At 45.4% G+C, this 16,143-nt stretch overlaps 1 protein-coding gene across 2 annotated transcripts in view; it reads right to left on the minus strand.

Moving 5' to 3' along the window:
* Positions 1-16,143, minus strand: part of Jhy (junctional cadherin complex regulator) — a 65,597-nt gene that overhangs the window by 21,170 nt on the left and 28,284 nt on the right. For both annotated transcript variants that reach the window (XM_005347138.3, XM_026778913.1), the window contains exons 4-5: positions 6,197-6,310; positions 1,040-1,686 (exon numbers count right to left, since the gene is read on the minus strand). In XM_005347138.3, coding sequence (XP_005347195.1) covers positions 1,040-1,686; positions 6,197-6,310 — 761 coding nt within the window. The remainder of the gene's footprint in view (positions 1-1,039; positions 1,687-6,196; positions 6,311-16,143) is intronic.

A 16,143-nucleotide genomic window follows, 5' to 3' on the forward strand; every position in this document is an offset into this window, starting at 1 on the left:
CTGGAACTAGCTCTTGTAGACCAGGCTGGTCTCGAACTCACAGAGATCCGCCTGCCTCTGCCTCCCGAGTGCTGGGATTAAAGGGGTGCGCCACCGCCCGGCCTGTGGTGGTATTTCTGTGCCTGCACACCTTTCAAGGCTGGAGATAACTTTTTCTCCGACCTTCACTCAAATCCTTCTAACCAGGTTAATTTACTTTAACTGTGTCCCTGTGCCTTGTCCTTGCTCCAACTTCTGGTTTCCCTAGCACAGAATCAGTAGAGAAGAGCAGGAAGAGAAGGAAGACATCAGAAGTCAAGCAGGAATCAGAGGCAGGGGCGGTGTTAATTGGTCTTCTAGCCTGACCCACTCAGGGGCTCCATTGCCCCCCCTCTCCCTCTCTTTTCTTTCTCCAAAGCCCCTAATTTCTCCTCTGAACAAACCACTCATGATAAGGAAATTCCAGGCAGGTCTGATGGCTTCTGTGGCAAAAGCACTTACACAAGCCTAGTGACCATTAGTTTGGTCCCCAGATGCAAACAGTGTCCTCCACAGGTGCTCTGCTGTGTGCACGCATGTGAGGAATAGAATATTCCTTTACACTGTGTGAACAGATGTCCCTGTGACTGGTTTAATAAAGAAGCTGACAGGCCAACCGCTGGACAGGATAAGGTTAGGCAGAAGAGCCAAACTGAGAATGCTGGGAAGAAGGGTGGACTCAGGAGTCTCAAGCAGGTGCAGAGAGAAGCAAGATGGGCACGTCATACTGAGAAAACGTACCCTGCCACTCAGCAAAGCATAGATAAGAAACATGGGCTAATTTAAATGTCAGAGTATCTAGTAGCAAGCCTGAGCTATTGGCCCAACATTTCCAATTAATAGTAAACCTCTGTGTGGTATTTGGGAGCGGCTTGCCTGACAGAAACTTCAGCCTATGTGTGTGTGTGTGTGCATTCATATGCACACGTATGCAAACATGATGCATGCACACGCACGAAACCACATGCACATTCACACCCATAAAAATAAAATTTTTGAATGAAAAAAAAAGAATGCTCACCATAGCATCTCTATGTTCTTGTACTTTGTCTCTGCCTGTGGCTGTTTGGATGGCTTCTTGATCTTCGTTGACCTGTGTGTGTTCATGTCATAATCAGACTGAGGGCCTTTCTGGCTCAGGGACACGTGTTTGCGAGAAGGTTCATTAAAGTCTTGCAGATCCATATCAGAAAGCATGTAGAGGGGTTGCTGCTCGTACAAAGGTCTTTTCTCGTCTTCATGTCGGTGTCCTCTTTTTTTATTAGCGTTCAGCCCCGAGACAGAGTTTTTATACAACACTCTGTCCAAAGCCTGATTGGATGGAACGAATGTGTTGGAGGTGACTCTGGGGTTGTGGGCGAGTGTTCGGGAGTCCTGCAAACCTGTGTTCGAAGAATTCATATATGTGGCCAGCCCATGCTTTGCTGAGGCATCCATAGGCTGCCTTTGGTTTTGTGATTGGAGAGGATAATTCTGATGTTTTTGACCGGCAAGGAGCTCTTTGGTCCCAAGAGACTTCAGGCCATTCTGGCGTTTCTTCTGTTTCCGAACCCTGGCCTTGCCTGATCTTTTGGAAGGTTGCTGCCCATTGGCTGTATCGGAAGACTGACCTCTTGGGACACTACCTGATTTTGTATCTTCATATTGAGACAAGTGTTCTTGGTAACTCTAAAAAAGAAATTATAGTTAAGGTAAAATTAGAAGGTGAGTACTCTTCATAAATTTTCAATGAATTCTTTCTCTTTTTTTCTTAATGGGAGTTGAAACTTCTAGGAAAGTGGCCCTGGGTTGCAAAGGAGCCAATCCAGAGAGTTCTTTCCTATTGCAGGTGATTAGGGCGTGAGCGGCTAAGGAAATGTAAGGTTGTGAGCCCAGAAGGCGTTTGAGAGCTTAAAACGGCCTCTGTATTAGTTCCCTGGCAAGCCATATGGAAAGGTGTCACCAAGATGGGAATGGGAGGGAGTTAAGCTTTACCTCCAAAGAGATGCGCAGAGAAGGAACATGTATCTACGCCAACAGGTATAGGCTATGCCATCTAAGTATTTCCAAAACCCCACCCAGAAGACACCAGAGGTTTGCCTGTGCCACGCAGGTCCAAGTTCGATATCAGCCCATCAGCTCTGAGTCCTCACACAGGTCAATGGCTAGAAATGACCTCTTCTGCCAGATGAAACAAATTAGATCGTATTCAGAGGATTATGAGAGAGCCGGGGCTGCAATCGGGCGTCCGTGAAACCGCAAGGCTTGTTTTGCTTTCTGTTGCTTAATATAGCCTGCACTTAGGCAATCAAACATCTGGGGACAGGGATTGTGGCCTCAGAGCCATCTCCATGCTTTTCTAAGTCCAGTAACAACACAATGTACTTCAGGACAATAGATACACTGTGTCACTGTATTGTGCCCTGCGGCCATTTCAGAGTGTTTCCTGAGGAAAGGAGCACTCATTACTTTGTGAAAAATGAGCAGGGTTAAGAGGCCTTTGGAAAGAAAGATTAACTGCTATTGAAACAGTAAGATGACCATGAGCATCAATGTGTTATATAACTGCACCATCTTTGTCCCTTTCAGGACACACATGTAAAAAAGAGCCCTTTATGACCCATATCTATGCAATGTTAATTGAAAAATGCGACCATTAGGCAGTTCATTGGAGGCCAGTGAAAATACTCAAACTGGGCAAAGGATGCCTTTTCTTGCTCAGATTTGCTCTAGTTAGTTGGGAAGAAAGATTGTATCATGATGATACAGCTACAGGCTTTATTTCTCTCCCCTGATACAAGCTGCAGGCTGACAATATGAGCCTCTGCCTGCTCCCAAATAATAATCATGGTCCCCGATTCTAATAAAACCACATTAGGATGTCAAATTTAAAGTCTGTTAATGTACAACAGTAATAAAGAGCATTGCTTGCAACAGCAGATTGGTTAGATAAACTTGGCTTGAAATGTAGCTCGTTTTCTTTTGAATTTGAGCTGTTTGAGGATTGACCAGGCTCTCATTGGCGCTTATAAATTTCCAGTTTTCAACTGCAGTTCTCTCCCACCTTAAAAAATTGACAAAAATAGCAAACACTTTTCCTTAAATATCCAGGTAAGAAAAATGGTTTCTTCTACATCGTCAATCAAGCTGCACAGGAAGCGTGAGCCAAGACTCTCCCAATACATGACTCCAAGTGTGTTCTTCTTTGTAGTAGCCTCTCAAAACTGTTCACTTTTTTTTATTACATTTATTTGTGTGCATGTGCACACATATCCACGTGGCTGCACTCGTGCTATAGTGCATGTGTAGCATCAGAGGACTGCAACCTGATGAGGATGCAGGTGTCAGTTCTCCCCTTCCACCTTGTGGGTCTCAGGGCTGGAACGCATTCATATTGTCACGCTTGGTGGCAAGCACCTTTGCTTGCTGAGCCATCTTGCTGGCCCGGAAATTGCTATTTTATAGTCTCACAGGTGTGTTTCTGACACACAATGGTTTTTTTTCATGCTGTCCTCACGTTAGTTAAGGTTGAACAAGCCGTTCTTTGCTATGATCTATAAACTCTAACTCATACTGAGCAATCACGGTATTCTTTTCAATGTTCGTTCAGCCTTTCGCTCTCTGGGGGAGTAAAGGACTAACTAGAGACTTTTTGCTGTCACCTGACTTGTATTTCCCCAGTTTTTTTTTTTTTTCTGTTTATTCCCTTCAGAAAAAAAGAACAACCCAGGAGAAGTTCCTTTTCTAGGGAACTATGTCTGCCGTTCTGGTTGCCACGTGATTCTAGTCACGTTGTTACCTTTGTTGCTGACGATTCAGAGCGCAGCGGCCCTCGTCACAGGGTGCTTTGTCAACAAAGGCCAAAGACTCATCATTTTACCAAACCTGAGTTGTCTCGAGAGGTAAATCCTCCATTCAGGTAGACATAAGTGCCCAGAGTTGGCATTTCAGTGCTCGCAAAGGAAGACATTGATGGGTTGATACGATTCCCTCTCACCTCCCAAGTAGCCTACTTGAGATCTGCTGCTGGCTGGAGATTTATTACCCTACAATTGAGGCATCAGGTGTCACTCTTCAGGTGGTGAGGCCCGAGCTCCCTGAAGTTAATATACAAAGCCATTCTCAGGCTTTTTAATCTCCATCAGCGCGGAAATCCGCGACTTCATTCTGTTCTCACCAGGATTCTTTTGTTATCCACGCTGGCAATCGCTCTACCCTCCATGCACTCGGACTAACGGCTTAATGGCAGTAGGTTTTTATGTCACATGTGGAGTGCCGGCACTGGGAAATGTCGAGGCCTAAAGCTGGGAAGGGGGCGTTATAGTGAGATTCGTCCTTAGTCATCAGTGTCCACGCACACTGCACCATCCGCTAGCTCTGTGAAAGGCGCCGTCTGGCTGCTTCCGTCCTATAGCTCATGTGTCGTAAACAAATGGAAGAACACACACTCTTACTCTAACTAGATGCTCATCTCCTCTAACACAGAGGCCACTGCTGCTCTTAGCTGCCCTGATTGGGCCCTGGGGTCCTGGAACTTGTGCCTAGGCTCCAAGATCACCTCTGACCCAGACAACTTTCTGTTGTATTATTATCTTTATCTTTTGTGAGCTAAAAAATAAAATGTGAGCTTAGGTTCCACATTTTATTTAATATTATTAAGAAACACCTGGCATGAATTATTAACGAAATCCCTCATTGTCAGCAAGGAAGAGCTCAGGTCAGATAAGCAGAAGCAATTCAGAGCTACTGCTGGTGTTGATGGGACCAAATGCATAGTTCTTCGGGAAGGTGGGAAAAGGGGCCGATCACAGGGACTTGACCATGATTAGTGAAGGGCTCCACGTGACTTTGCATGATGCTATCATTGGTGGTTTTGTTTTGGGTCTGGGAAGACTTCATTTAATCCTCAGGACACCTGGAAGGCTCTTGTGGCCAGGGATATACTTCCACACACTGCCCTGCATGGTCCCTGAGCAACTGACGCCTTCAGTTTGGGTACAGTCATGAAATGGAACCTGTGGAGACCCACAGGAGAGCACAGGATGCTGTAGGACAGCTCGGCCTGGGAAAAGGTTCACAGAGAAGGCTTAAGCAGGGGGTAAAGATCTTAAGTAGGCACAGGAATCTGACATAAAAATCGCGATGAAGCCGATGCTCTCTGGCAGGTCCTGTTCTCCACATTCCGCTGCCAAGAGACACTTCAGTCCCCATCTTTTCTACTTGTTGATGTGACTTCCCTGACATTGGCTTTTAGGAAGTTCTGGGGGAGTGACTATTTACTTATTTCAATTCTATCAGCAGCCTGTAGATATGGTGAGGGCAAGAGAGGGTTTGGGATGTCAATGTCTCTGATGCTTGGATGAACTTTATTGGTTTTAACTTTACAGTTACTTCATGTGTGATTTTTAACTGGCTATTTCAAAAGGATCAGCTCTCCCTCTCCCCACCCTTGAAACAAGGTCTCACTATGTAGCATTGACTGGCCTGGAACTTGCTATGTATAGCAGGTTGACCTCAGACTAACAGAGGTCTGCCTGCCTCTGCCTCTAAGTACTAGGATGCTGAAATTGAAGGCATGCCGCCATGCTCATCCTTTCTTAAGTAAGGGGTGGAACCTGATCCAAGAATGACTCCATATAATTCCATGTACTGACTCAGGAAAAAAAATGAGATCCCAATGATTTTTCTATTTCTTCTAGAAATAGTGGAGTAATTACTCCTGCCTTTAAATCACTTACGAGTGCCATGGACAAGAAGGATGCCATCATACTAAGTTACCAGTTGGTAAGCTTGAACATTCTGGAAACAAAGCCTGGTGAGGCTCTGAAGGATTCCATCAGCTTTAGGGACAACGTTACCTGGGTCTACGGGGCGGCTACTAACTCCCAGAAGAAACATTATTTTCCCCCTGTACATCCCTCATCCCTTCCCTCTGTGAGAGGTTTTGGTCTCTGTGTGCTTGGAGTGTGAAACAAGGGTGTTCTGGGACAGGGGACCTTTTAAAATGCAGGTAGGGTTGCTGGCAGAGCAAGCATGCAAGCTATGGCACGCCTTGGCAGAAGGCAGTCTTCAGCACAGGATGTTAGGCAAGATTCTAGGCACAAAAGAAACCCTTAAGTGACAAGAAGTCAGCGACAGCCATCCCTTATATCCAGCGGGATCACTCGAAGCACACTTAACACACAATCTAGCAGACGACCTTGAGCTGTTTTGCTCTCTGATGCCATTTGTCCTCGGGATCCGCGGAAGTGGCTTCGACTCCTTTGTCGCTCTGGACAGTCATCTTGCCAGTGCCTCTGATGGGGTGGGCAATCTGAGAGGGCAAAGCACATTGCACAGTAAGTGGCACGCACCGCATCCTAAGAGGGTTCGTTTCCGCCCTACAGACATGGGGTTCAAGGCTGTGTACTCTAGAGAGAGGTTCTGCAGAGACAGGCTTTGTGTCTGGTTTACTTCAAGGGTTCATTGTTTCAGCTCTCAGGCACTTACGCCAGTCAACCTTTCATGGCTGTGATGAGAAAATACAAGATAAACCATCTCAAATGAGGAAGCATGTATTTGAATGCATGGTTGCGGAAGGTTCAGTCCATGGCTACTTAGCCCTGCTGTTTTGGGGCCTGGGGTGAGGCAGAATATCATGGTGGGAAGTACAGCATGGAACAAGGTGGTTTACCTTACAGCAGCCAGGAAGCAGGGGACATGGAGGAAGGGGCTAGCGCCTTGCTGTACTCTTTAAGGACACAACCATATAGCTGACTCCCCCCAACTAGACCCTAGCTCCTAAAGTGTTTACCATCTCCTGATAGCACCATCAGGTGGGGACCAAGCCTCCAATACCTGAGGTTTTGGGGAAATCTGAGATAGAAATCACTAGAGGGACCTGGATTGCTCTTGAAGAAGATGGAAACAGTGTTCTCTCATGCAGGTGTGAAGAGAAAATTGGTGTTTTGAGGCCCAAGTACTCCTTGTTTAAATGTCTTATGACTGGTCAAAAGACTCAACTTTAGGACAGTTATTAGAACAGGAGACCAAAAATATCAGTTGATCCCAGCGACGGAAATATGAAGATTTCATACCTTTTACTTACAATGGGGAATTTGTTCTGATAAATGCATCATAAATTTTAAAAAGTGCATTTAATTAACTGTACTGACTAGCTTTTTGTCAACTTGACATAAGCTAGGGTCTTTGGAAAGAGAAACCCTCAATTGAGAAAATGGCCCCCCAAAATTGGCCTGTGGGGCATTTTCTTGATTGATGATTGATGTGGAAGGGCCCATCTCACTGTAAACAGTGCCACTACTGGGCTGATAGTCCCAGGTAGTATAAGAAAGCAAACTGAGCAAGCCAGTTAGCAGGATTATACTGTGGCCTCTGCTTCCTTTCCTGCCTTCAGGTTCCTGCCTTGAGTTCTTGCCTTGACTTTCCTCAGTGATGGAGTATGACCTCAGAGTTGTAAGATGAACTAAATTCCTTCCTCTCTACTTTGCTTTTGGTCATGGTGCTTTACCATAGCAACATAAACCCTAACTAAGACATATCCCTAACCAGCTGGACATCACAGCTTAGCCTAGCCTGTGTAAACGTGCCCACATTGTTGAGCAAAATCATCTACCTGACAAGGCCCATTTTAATAGGCAGGTGCGTGGTACACACCTGTCATTTCCTCCTTGGGAAGCTGAGGCAGGAGGATGGAGAGATGGTGGGAGGTGGGGGAAACTTTAGGAGGTGGGTCCTAGTTGGAAAACACAGGCTACTGGGAGTGAGCCTTTGAAGGCCACCTGGGTCTGCTTCCCGAATACCCAGTGCAAAGAGCATCTTGCTCCATATGCTGCAGCCATGGTCTTCTGCCTCACCATCAGCCCAGGATGAATGGAACCTAATTAACTACAGAACCTCTGAAACCGTAAGCCAAAACAGAGCTTTCTTCTTTAACCTGTTTTCGCGAGTATTTTGATTACAGTGGTGCGACAGTAACAGCCCTCCACTGACTATTTTTCATAACAAGAAACATGTCTCTGAGCTGTACAGAATGGTGGCTGTTAGAATGTCCAGCAGACACCGACTTAAAATTCTACCATCTCAGGGTAGGGAGAGAACCTGGAAATGAGCCATGTCAAGCTCCAGGACATCCATGCCAACTCTAGTAGACACTCATCAGTTTGCCTGCATCTCCTGACCAGCCATGTCCACTTGTTAGTATTCGAAGGTCTTCCAGGGGTTAAGAAGGAGAAAAAGGAATCTGTTTGATGCATGATGAACAGAGTGTCCATCCCCGAGTAGCCTCCAAGTCAGAAATCTCTTACAGAAACAGACACATTTTTTTTTTCACACTGCCTATCCCGCTGCTTTCTGGAGTAACAGATTAGGTGAGCCCCCCTTTCAGACAGCACATCCACCCTGGTACCAACTAACTCAGAAGTCTCTTCACACTCTTAACGTTTCTGTCTCAAGATTCCTTACCATTCTTACCATGACTTGTTACTCTGGCTGGGCTCTGGTAGCTACTGTCTGTTTCCCTACCTGTAAATGTCAAGTCTCGCCCCTTCTAAATGGATACTATTTATTTTTTTAATGTAACTTTAGGGCCTTGCACACATCTTGTTAAATTTCTCGAGGTGGGCTGTGAAGTGTGCAATGGCCATGTACAAGAATGTTGGATCGTAGGGAACAGATCTGATAGGCTCGAGTTCAAATTCTCCCTCCGCTGCTTATGTTTACCAGTAGTGTTTAATAATAAGAGGGACACATATTTGTTGACCATTATGTGCTAGGTAAATATCTGACAATGATGACAATCTCGATCTTTTCCATTCCGTTTGGCATCTATAGTTCAAGAAGGAACACTGTGTTTCTTTTAACTTGAGTATAACCTCATCTGTCTCTAGTAAGTTCATGAAATAACTATCAGAATTACTATATATATACACAGACAGACAGACAGACACACCAGGAAAGGAAAGTAGGCAATATGGAAGCTCAAATAATTGAAAGTTGGCCTGGGGCTCTTGAAATGGCTTAGAGGACAAAGTGTTTGGTGTGCACACCGGATAACCTTATATGTAGAGGTCAAAGGTGAGCACTGACCTTGCAACCTTCTCCCCTGACCCCACATGTGTGCTGTTGCGTGCATGTTGCATGTGTTCACTCATTGCACACATACACAATAATAATAATAAAGCAGTTGCTTGAGTTTTTATTCCTAAAATAAGGACAAAGAATGTACTATTTGATCATGAATGCTTTCTAAATGGAAGTGATCCTCTGCTTTTGAATGAATAGCCTCCTCTGTAAGTATCATATCATATCCTCCTCTCATATCATAAAATCGTCTGAAGTTTAGGATGCTCAATGAAGGTCAAGAGCCACTTCCCAAATTTACATCAAGGCTTCCCTCACACAACTGTTTCCAGAAGCATCCTGGATTACAGAATACAGCAGTTACTGGCTTCATTGCAAAGGTTTTGTTATATTGTTTGTTTATTTTATTTTTTATTTTTGAGACAGAGTATTGCTATGTTGTAGGCTGGCTTCCGTCCTGCTGCTTTGGTCTCTCAAGCACTGGGGTTCTAGGCATGTGTGTCCATCCATGGCTACTGTGTATCTCCTATTAATAGGTAATAATACAGCTTATTACTATTAATTATGATGTTAAGCAGAAACATGACTTGTTTAAAGAAAAAAAACCCAACTCTGTCCTGAATGAGAAACAGAGGTCAAGAGAGGGAAAAATTCTAACTAGCTTGCCTGAGCAGGCAAGGCCTACTCTTCTAATCTCAAAAAGGCTTAAAATGTCTTCTGGAGGGAATAGGAGAGATGGCCAGGGGGAATGAAGCTTCTCTGGCTTTTACAATTCAAAGAGAAATACAGGATGTGCATTAGATAACAGGGTTTATCATCAGTGACATTAATTTTCCATTGACAACCATGTTTACTTATTTTTGTCAGAAACTTTACATATTAGCAACAGAGCACTGGCCGCTTCCTTTGCGAGGGAGTGAAGGACACACACCATCTCTGTGCACTCTGTTTTGGTGGAGCTTGGCTGCATCACCCCGGCGAGCTTGCTGGGCAGGTAAAACATACTTCTACATTAGCTCTTTGAAAGTGGAGTGGGACACAACCTCTGGCAGCTATTTTTCTTTTTCTTTTTTTTTTTTTTGTGAACCATTCTATTAATACCAATCAAATCGAGAAAATGATCAAATGAAATTGCATTTTGAGCATCGTAAGCTGTGTAATGTCTATTCTGTTAAATTGGGGCCTATAATTGCTTCTGTCCTGAAAAGATACAACAAAGACAGCAATCATGGCATGTCATTATCCCAGACTAGAAAACCGGCCTTTGCAGGAAGGACTTCAAAGGCTTGTGGCTCTCAAATTGCATTTGGCTGCTATTGTTGGAGCGCAGGCAATCTTGATTAGGTGTTTACACTGAGGTAAGGCGCAGAGCAGAGAGTCTGAGTGCCTGGGTCTAGAGCCATTAAAAAATTGTACATTATGTTCCTTGCTTTGAAGTGCGGGTTTGTAGGGAGGAAGGCAACTCAGATTGAGTACAGCTGAGCTAGACTGTGCTGCTGTTTCTCTCTCAAAGAAACACACCAGGTTCTTAGAGAATCAGACGGCGCTGCAGAAAGCGAAGCCAAGGCTTCGCCCAGGGCCGTGTGACACAGCAGATCTACACAGCACACACAGACACACGCTTCATAAACACGCTAATATTGGACTGTGGTCACTGTCGGCTCTGCCCATGTTACCCCTTATATCCTGCCTTTTCTACTGTTTGTGTGTCGTCTGCCATGGAGAACTTCACATGAGCTTGAGATGGCTTTGTCATGCTTGTTCCTAGCAGTCACGTACTGGCAACTACCCACACACAACTAGTTCACGCGTGTATGTCTGCATGCATGCAGGTGTGATGTGCATGTCACGGTGCATATCTGGAGGTCAGAGAACAACTGGAGGACTTTGATTTTCACCATATAGGCCCTGGGTATCAGACTCATGTTGACAGCCTTGGCTGTGGGCAGCTCTACCTGCTGAGCCATCTTGCCAGCCCAGGGTCAGATTTGTTTTTAATGTCTTATCGCCGCTCAGACAGATCAGCTACTTACACTCCCACTCTGGGCACAATCTCTGGGTGTAGAGAGGGTTTCTTTATTCATTTTGCCAATGAGTGCTAAGAAGCATTTATTCCTGCTGTATTTCTAGAATATTTTGCCCTGGGCTGTCCCCATGGCCAGTAAAGGACACTGATTCAGATTCTACTACTGTGAGGTGTCTTGCTTCACTGACACTCAGCAGGGCAGCTTAAATTATTGAGGGGTTTTGTGTTTTCAGCTGTTAGAGACAACACACGCCAAAAAATTTTTTTTCGATCCTGTAGCCAACCTGTCTCTATTCCTATAGAACACCTAAGAGCATGTGTGCTCTGTTCAAACTGGATGCTGGGTCCTGTGGACATATATGTACACAGACACACACAGACACACACACACACACAGAGACACACACACACGTGTTCCTTTTCAGGAGAAGATAGATTCTGGAGATGTTAAGATTCCCAAAGTGATGATTGTCTCCTACTTAAAAACACTTTCTTACTTTCCCATCACCCATAATCTTCCCAGGCCTGCCAGGCCTGCACCTTGGGCTCCCAGGCTCTTCTTCATCCTGGGATCCTTGCTCCTTTCCTATCACTGATGTTTGCATGGGCTGTTACTCTCTGGGCCCGTGTGAAGGCCGTTCTCCACTTAGACACTACACTTCATGCCACTGTCTGTATTTATTAATCTTACTTAGGATTGAACCCGCATGCTAGGAAATCTAGCTAGATCCTTCCCCTCCAAATCACTTCTTTTTGAGACAGGTTCTCATGAAGTTAGCCAACCGAGCTTTGAACTCACCATTCTCTTGTCTCAGCATCCCGAGTAGCTAGGATTACAGGCCTGTACCATCCTAGTTAGAGTATCAGTTTTGCTACAAATGTAACTTCCTTTAGGAACTCTTCCCTGGTTCCCGAAGGAGGCAGTCATAGACATACTTTGTATTTTTCTTTTCCTAATAAGCACCATCCTGTCTGTAGTTTGTGTTTCTTTCCATTTTGTCTTAGCCAGGGCTATCGTTGCTGTGATGAACAGTATGGCCAGCAACTTGGGAGGAAAGGGTTTGGCTTACACTTCAGGTAACACGCCATCACTCTAGGGAAGTCAGGGCAGGAACTCAAACAAGGCAGGATCCTGGAGGCAGGAGCTGATGCAGAGGCCATGACGGGGAGCTGCTTGCTCAGTCTGTTTTCCTATAAAGCCCAGGACCACCAGCCTACGGATGGCCTCACCCACAACGGGTTGGGTCCTCCCCATCAGTCATTAAGATGCCTCCAGCTGGATCTTATGGAAGCATTTTCTCAGTTGAGGTTCCCTCCTCTCAGACTTGTGCCAGTCCTTCCTTCTTTACAGAAGTCCAAGATGACAGAACAGAGGAGCTGTGTGCAGGGCTTCTGTGCCGGCCAGTACAGAGCACTACACATCTGGACTTCCCAGTAGCTCTGAATGTGCCTGGCACAGATGTTCAACAAACACGACTGGACAAAGAATTCAAGCCACGTTGTTCCCTGAGCTCTTCCGTCTTCATCAGAATGGATATAATCACCTCCCTGTTAACACAGACTCCATATCTGTGGATTCAGCCAGGGCCTAGGGCATGGCTCAGTCATAGAGTGCTTCCCTAGTATGCATGAGTTCCTGAGTTCAATTCGCAATATCACAAAGAAAAAACCCAAACCAAACAACCAACCAAACCAAACAAGTATCCAAGTGGCCATATGTTAGGCATTTTTAAAAACCACACCAGTAGTGAGCATGCGTAGACTCAACCCCATCAGCCCTAGACTATTATGGTGCAATAGCTATTGACATAACTGAGGTCTCAACATACGCCACAGCTGAGAGCCCACATGAGGCTGTACGTAGGGTTCACACAAATACCAAACCGTTTAATCCAGAGACTTGAGCTCATCAGATTTCAGTGGCTGAGAAGAATCCACCACAGATGTCAATGGGCAGTTAAATCTACTTAATTATCCAGACAGGTTTGTGTTTTCTATCAAATCCAGACAGTAAACTGCCAATAAAACGGGGTGGAAACCAGGGCCTCATCTTCCATCCCACTCTTGCTCATGGTGCTCCAGGGCTGCTAGCGCCCCGCCCCCCCCCCCCCCCCCCCCAGCTTCTCATTGTTATCCCCTCTCCTGGGAATCATCTTCCCTGAATATTTGTGTGGTTTACTTTCACATGGCTTCCATATCCTCAGAGAGACAATCCTGTACAACCTAGTTAAAATTGGGAGTCCCCCATCCACTATGACAAAGCTTCTGATACTCCATTCATCTCTCCCTATTCCTATGACTGTATCGCTTACACAGCCAATCTCTACCTCCCTCATTGCCTTCCCCCTCCCTTCTTTCCTCTTCCATCCTCTTCACCATAAGAGAACGGGGAGAGAATTTTCTACTCATGGCTCCTTGATGGTGGCTCAGAAGTTTTGGACTTGGAGCCATTTCAGACTTGGGGCTCAGGATTGGTGATTCTCAGTCCATGGACCATTTTCCACTGAGTTCTAGCTGTTTACATGTCCCCCCCCCCCATTCCTAAGATATCAGGAGGAGGCCCACAGGCAATAGCATGACATGGCAGCTTGGGTCATTTAACACAAAAGACAAAAATGTCATTCCCATGGCTTCTGACTTTGAGTCAAGTTGGCCCAATATGCCCTGTGTAAGACAGCACAGAATTATTCAAAGTGATGGGTACATTTTTGAATGCTTAGAAGAGACTAATCCTTAAAAATGACGAATTGTGTTAGATCTCTAGTTTTCAGCAGGGTGTGTATAAGCTAGGTGGGAAGCTTCCCTCTGTATGGGCCCCTCTTGAGTCCCGTGGATTAATGAAGTGTCGCTCTACAGTGCTGCGGGGTGGCACCAGAAGGGCGCCTCAGCAATGGCTCATATCGGAAAAACTATAAAGTTCAATTGGAACTACATAGTCATAAGTAAGTGCTCTTGTGTTGGTGTAGGTCAAAATAAGAAAATCTATCAGTCAATCAATGAGCAGCTCTGGAGTACCAGCTGGGTAGAAGAGTAATTTCTGCAAGAGCTATGGCGCCAGATCTCAGAGGCAGAACTAGACTAGAACATTCTGTAAGAGAGGAGTCCATGTTTCCAACCAAATACACACATAGAACACATAGAAAGATGATCATGACTTGAGTAAGATGAAACTAAATCCGACAGATAACTCGGAGCTCCTCTGAACTTAAGGCCGCGGAGAAGGAGAGCAAGTCGTCACTGGGTAGTGGTCTCACCACTAGAAAACTAAATTCAAACCAAGCATTCAGTGATGAATACACCACACAGGCCGACATGACATTAGAGCTTCCGCATATAGAATGTCAGGTGAAAGTTCCAACATTCCTGAATCTGCAGAAGAAAGCAAACCTTTGTACTTTTGAGATAAGGTTTCCTGTAGGCCAGGCTGAACACGAGATCTCAGTGTGTCTGAGGATGGCCTTGAACTCTTGACGGCTTCTGCCTCCCAAGTGCTGGGATGACAAGTGTGTACCCCATGCTGGGTTTATACAGCACCGGGGACCAGAACCTGAGCTCTGCGCATTCTCGGAAGCACTCCGCTAACTGAGCTACAGCCCTAGTCCCAGAAAGCGAACATTCGTGACCTCCCTTTAACCAGAAAATAAAGCCCAGCATGCTTTTGTGATTTTCCAAAGGCAACAAGGAATGACTCTAAAAGTAAAGGAGCGTGGGGGCAGCAGGACAGCTCAGCAGGTACAGGGGCTTGCCGCCAAGCCTGACGACCTGAGTTCTAGCCTCAGAGTCCACAGTAGAAGTAGAGAATTGGCTCCTGAAAGTTGTCCTTTGGCCTCCACATTACGTGCTCCATTATGCACATGCTTGTATGTACATACATATGCAAAGCCACACAAAATCAAACAATAAAGCCAGGCGGTGGTGGCGCACGCCTTTAATCCTAGCACTCAGAAGGCAGAGGCAGGCAGATCTCTGTGAGTTCAAGGCCAGCCTGATCTACAGAGCTAGTTCCAGGACAGGAACCAAAAAAAAAAAAAAACCCCTTCCCAAAAAAAAAAAAAAAAAAAAAAAAAAAAAAAAAAAAAAAAAAAAATCAAACAATAAATGGGGCAAAAATAATAGAGCCCCAAATCACACCTTCCAATTTCAAGTTACATCGTTTAGCTCAATAGACACCTATCTTCTCTCTTTCTCTCCCCACCTTTCTCCCAAATTTTGGACAAAAGAGAAAGTATTTTAAAAATTACATTTCTTCGCAAGGTGGTGATGACTCATGCCTTTAATTCTAGCACTTGGGAGGCAGAGACAGACAGATCTGTGAGTTTGAAGCCAGTCTGACCTACAAAGCAAGTTCCAGGACAGGCAGGACTGTTATCATAGAGAAACCCTGTCTCCAAACACAAATATTTAGTTACTGCTTTCTATATGCCAGGGCTGAATTGGTCCATGACCAGTTGAGGAGCCTACAGTCATGAACACACACACACACACACACACACACACACACACACACACACACACACACACACATACACACGCACACGCACAAGCACGCACGCACGTACGCAATACACTCTCACATGCACACACACATGCACATAGACAGAAAATGGTGCAATGCAGCTCTCTGGGTACCATGACAGATGTTCAGGTATGAGGTAGGAAGAGGGAGTGTGGGTGTTCAGGTGACTTCTTCATGGACAGAGAATCTGAGTGGAGTCTACAAAGGAAGGCAAGCTTTCCCAAGCAAAGGTGCCAGGAAAGATTAGTCTGTGAACAGGGAACAAAGGACATCCAGAAGACACACTGGGTGAAACCAGTGGACGTCTGAACTGCTAGATGCAGCTGGGGTAGGGGAAGGATGGGAAACAAAGAGACCAAGGGACAGGAGGGCCCAGGTCAGCAAGGGCTTTTCATACCCTAAGAGTCTAAATTTTGTTTTCAAGATTCTAGAGGCCATGAATATTAACCTTCATCAGGCGATGAAAGGAGACAGAGACAGAGACCCACATTGAAGCACCAGACAGAAATCTCAAGGTCCAAAT

The sequence above is a fragment of the Microtus ochrogaster genome, chromosome 5 (assembly GCF_000317375.1).
Source record: "Microtus ochrogaster isolate Prairie Vole_2 chromosome 5, MicOch1.0, whole genome shotgun sequence".
NCBI lineage: Eukaryota > Metazoa > Chordata > Mammalia > Rodentia > Cricetidae > Microtus > Microtus ochrogaster.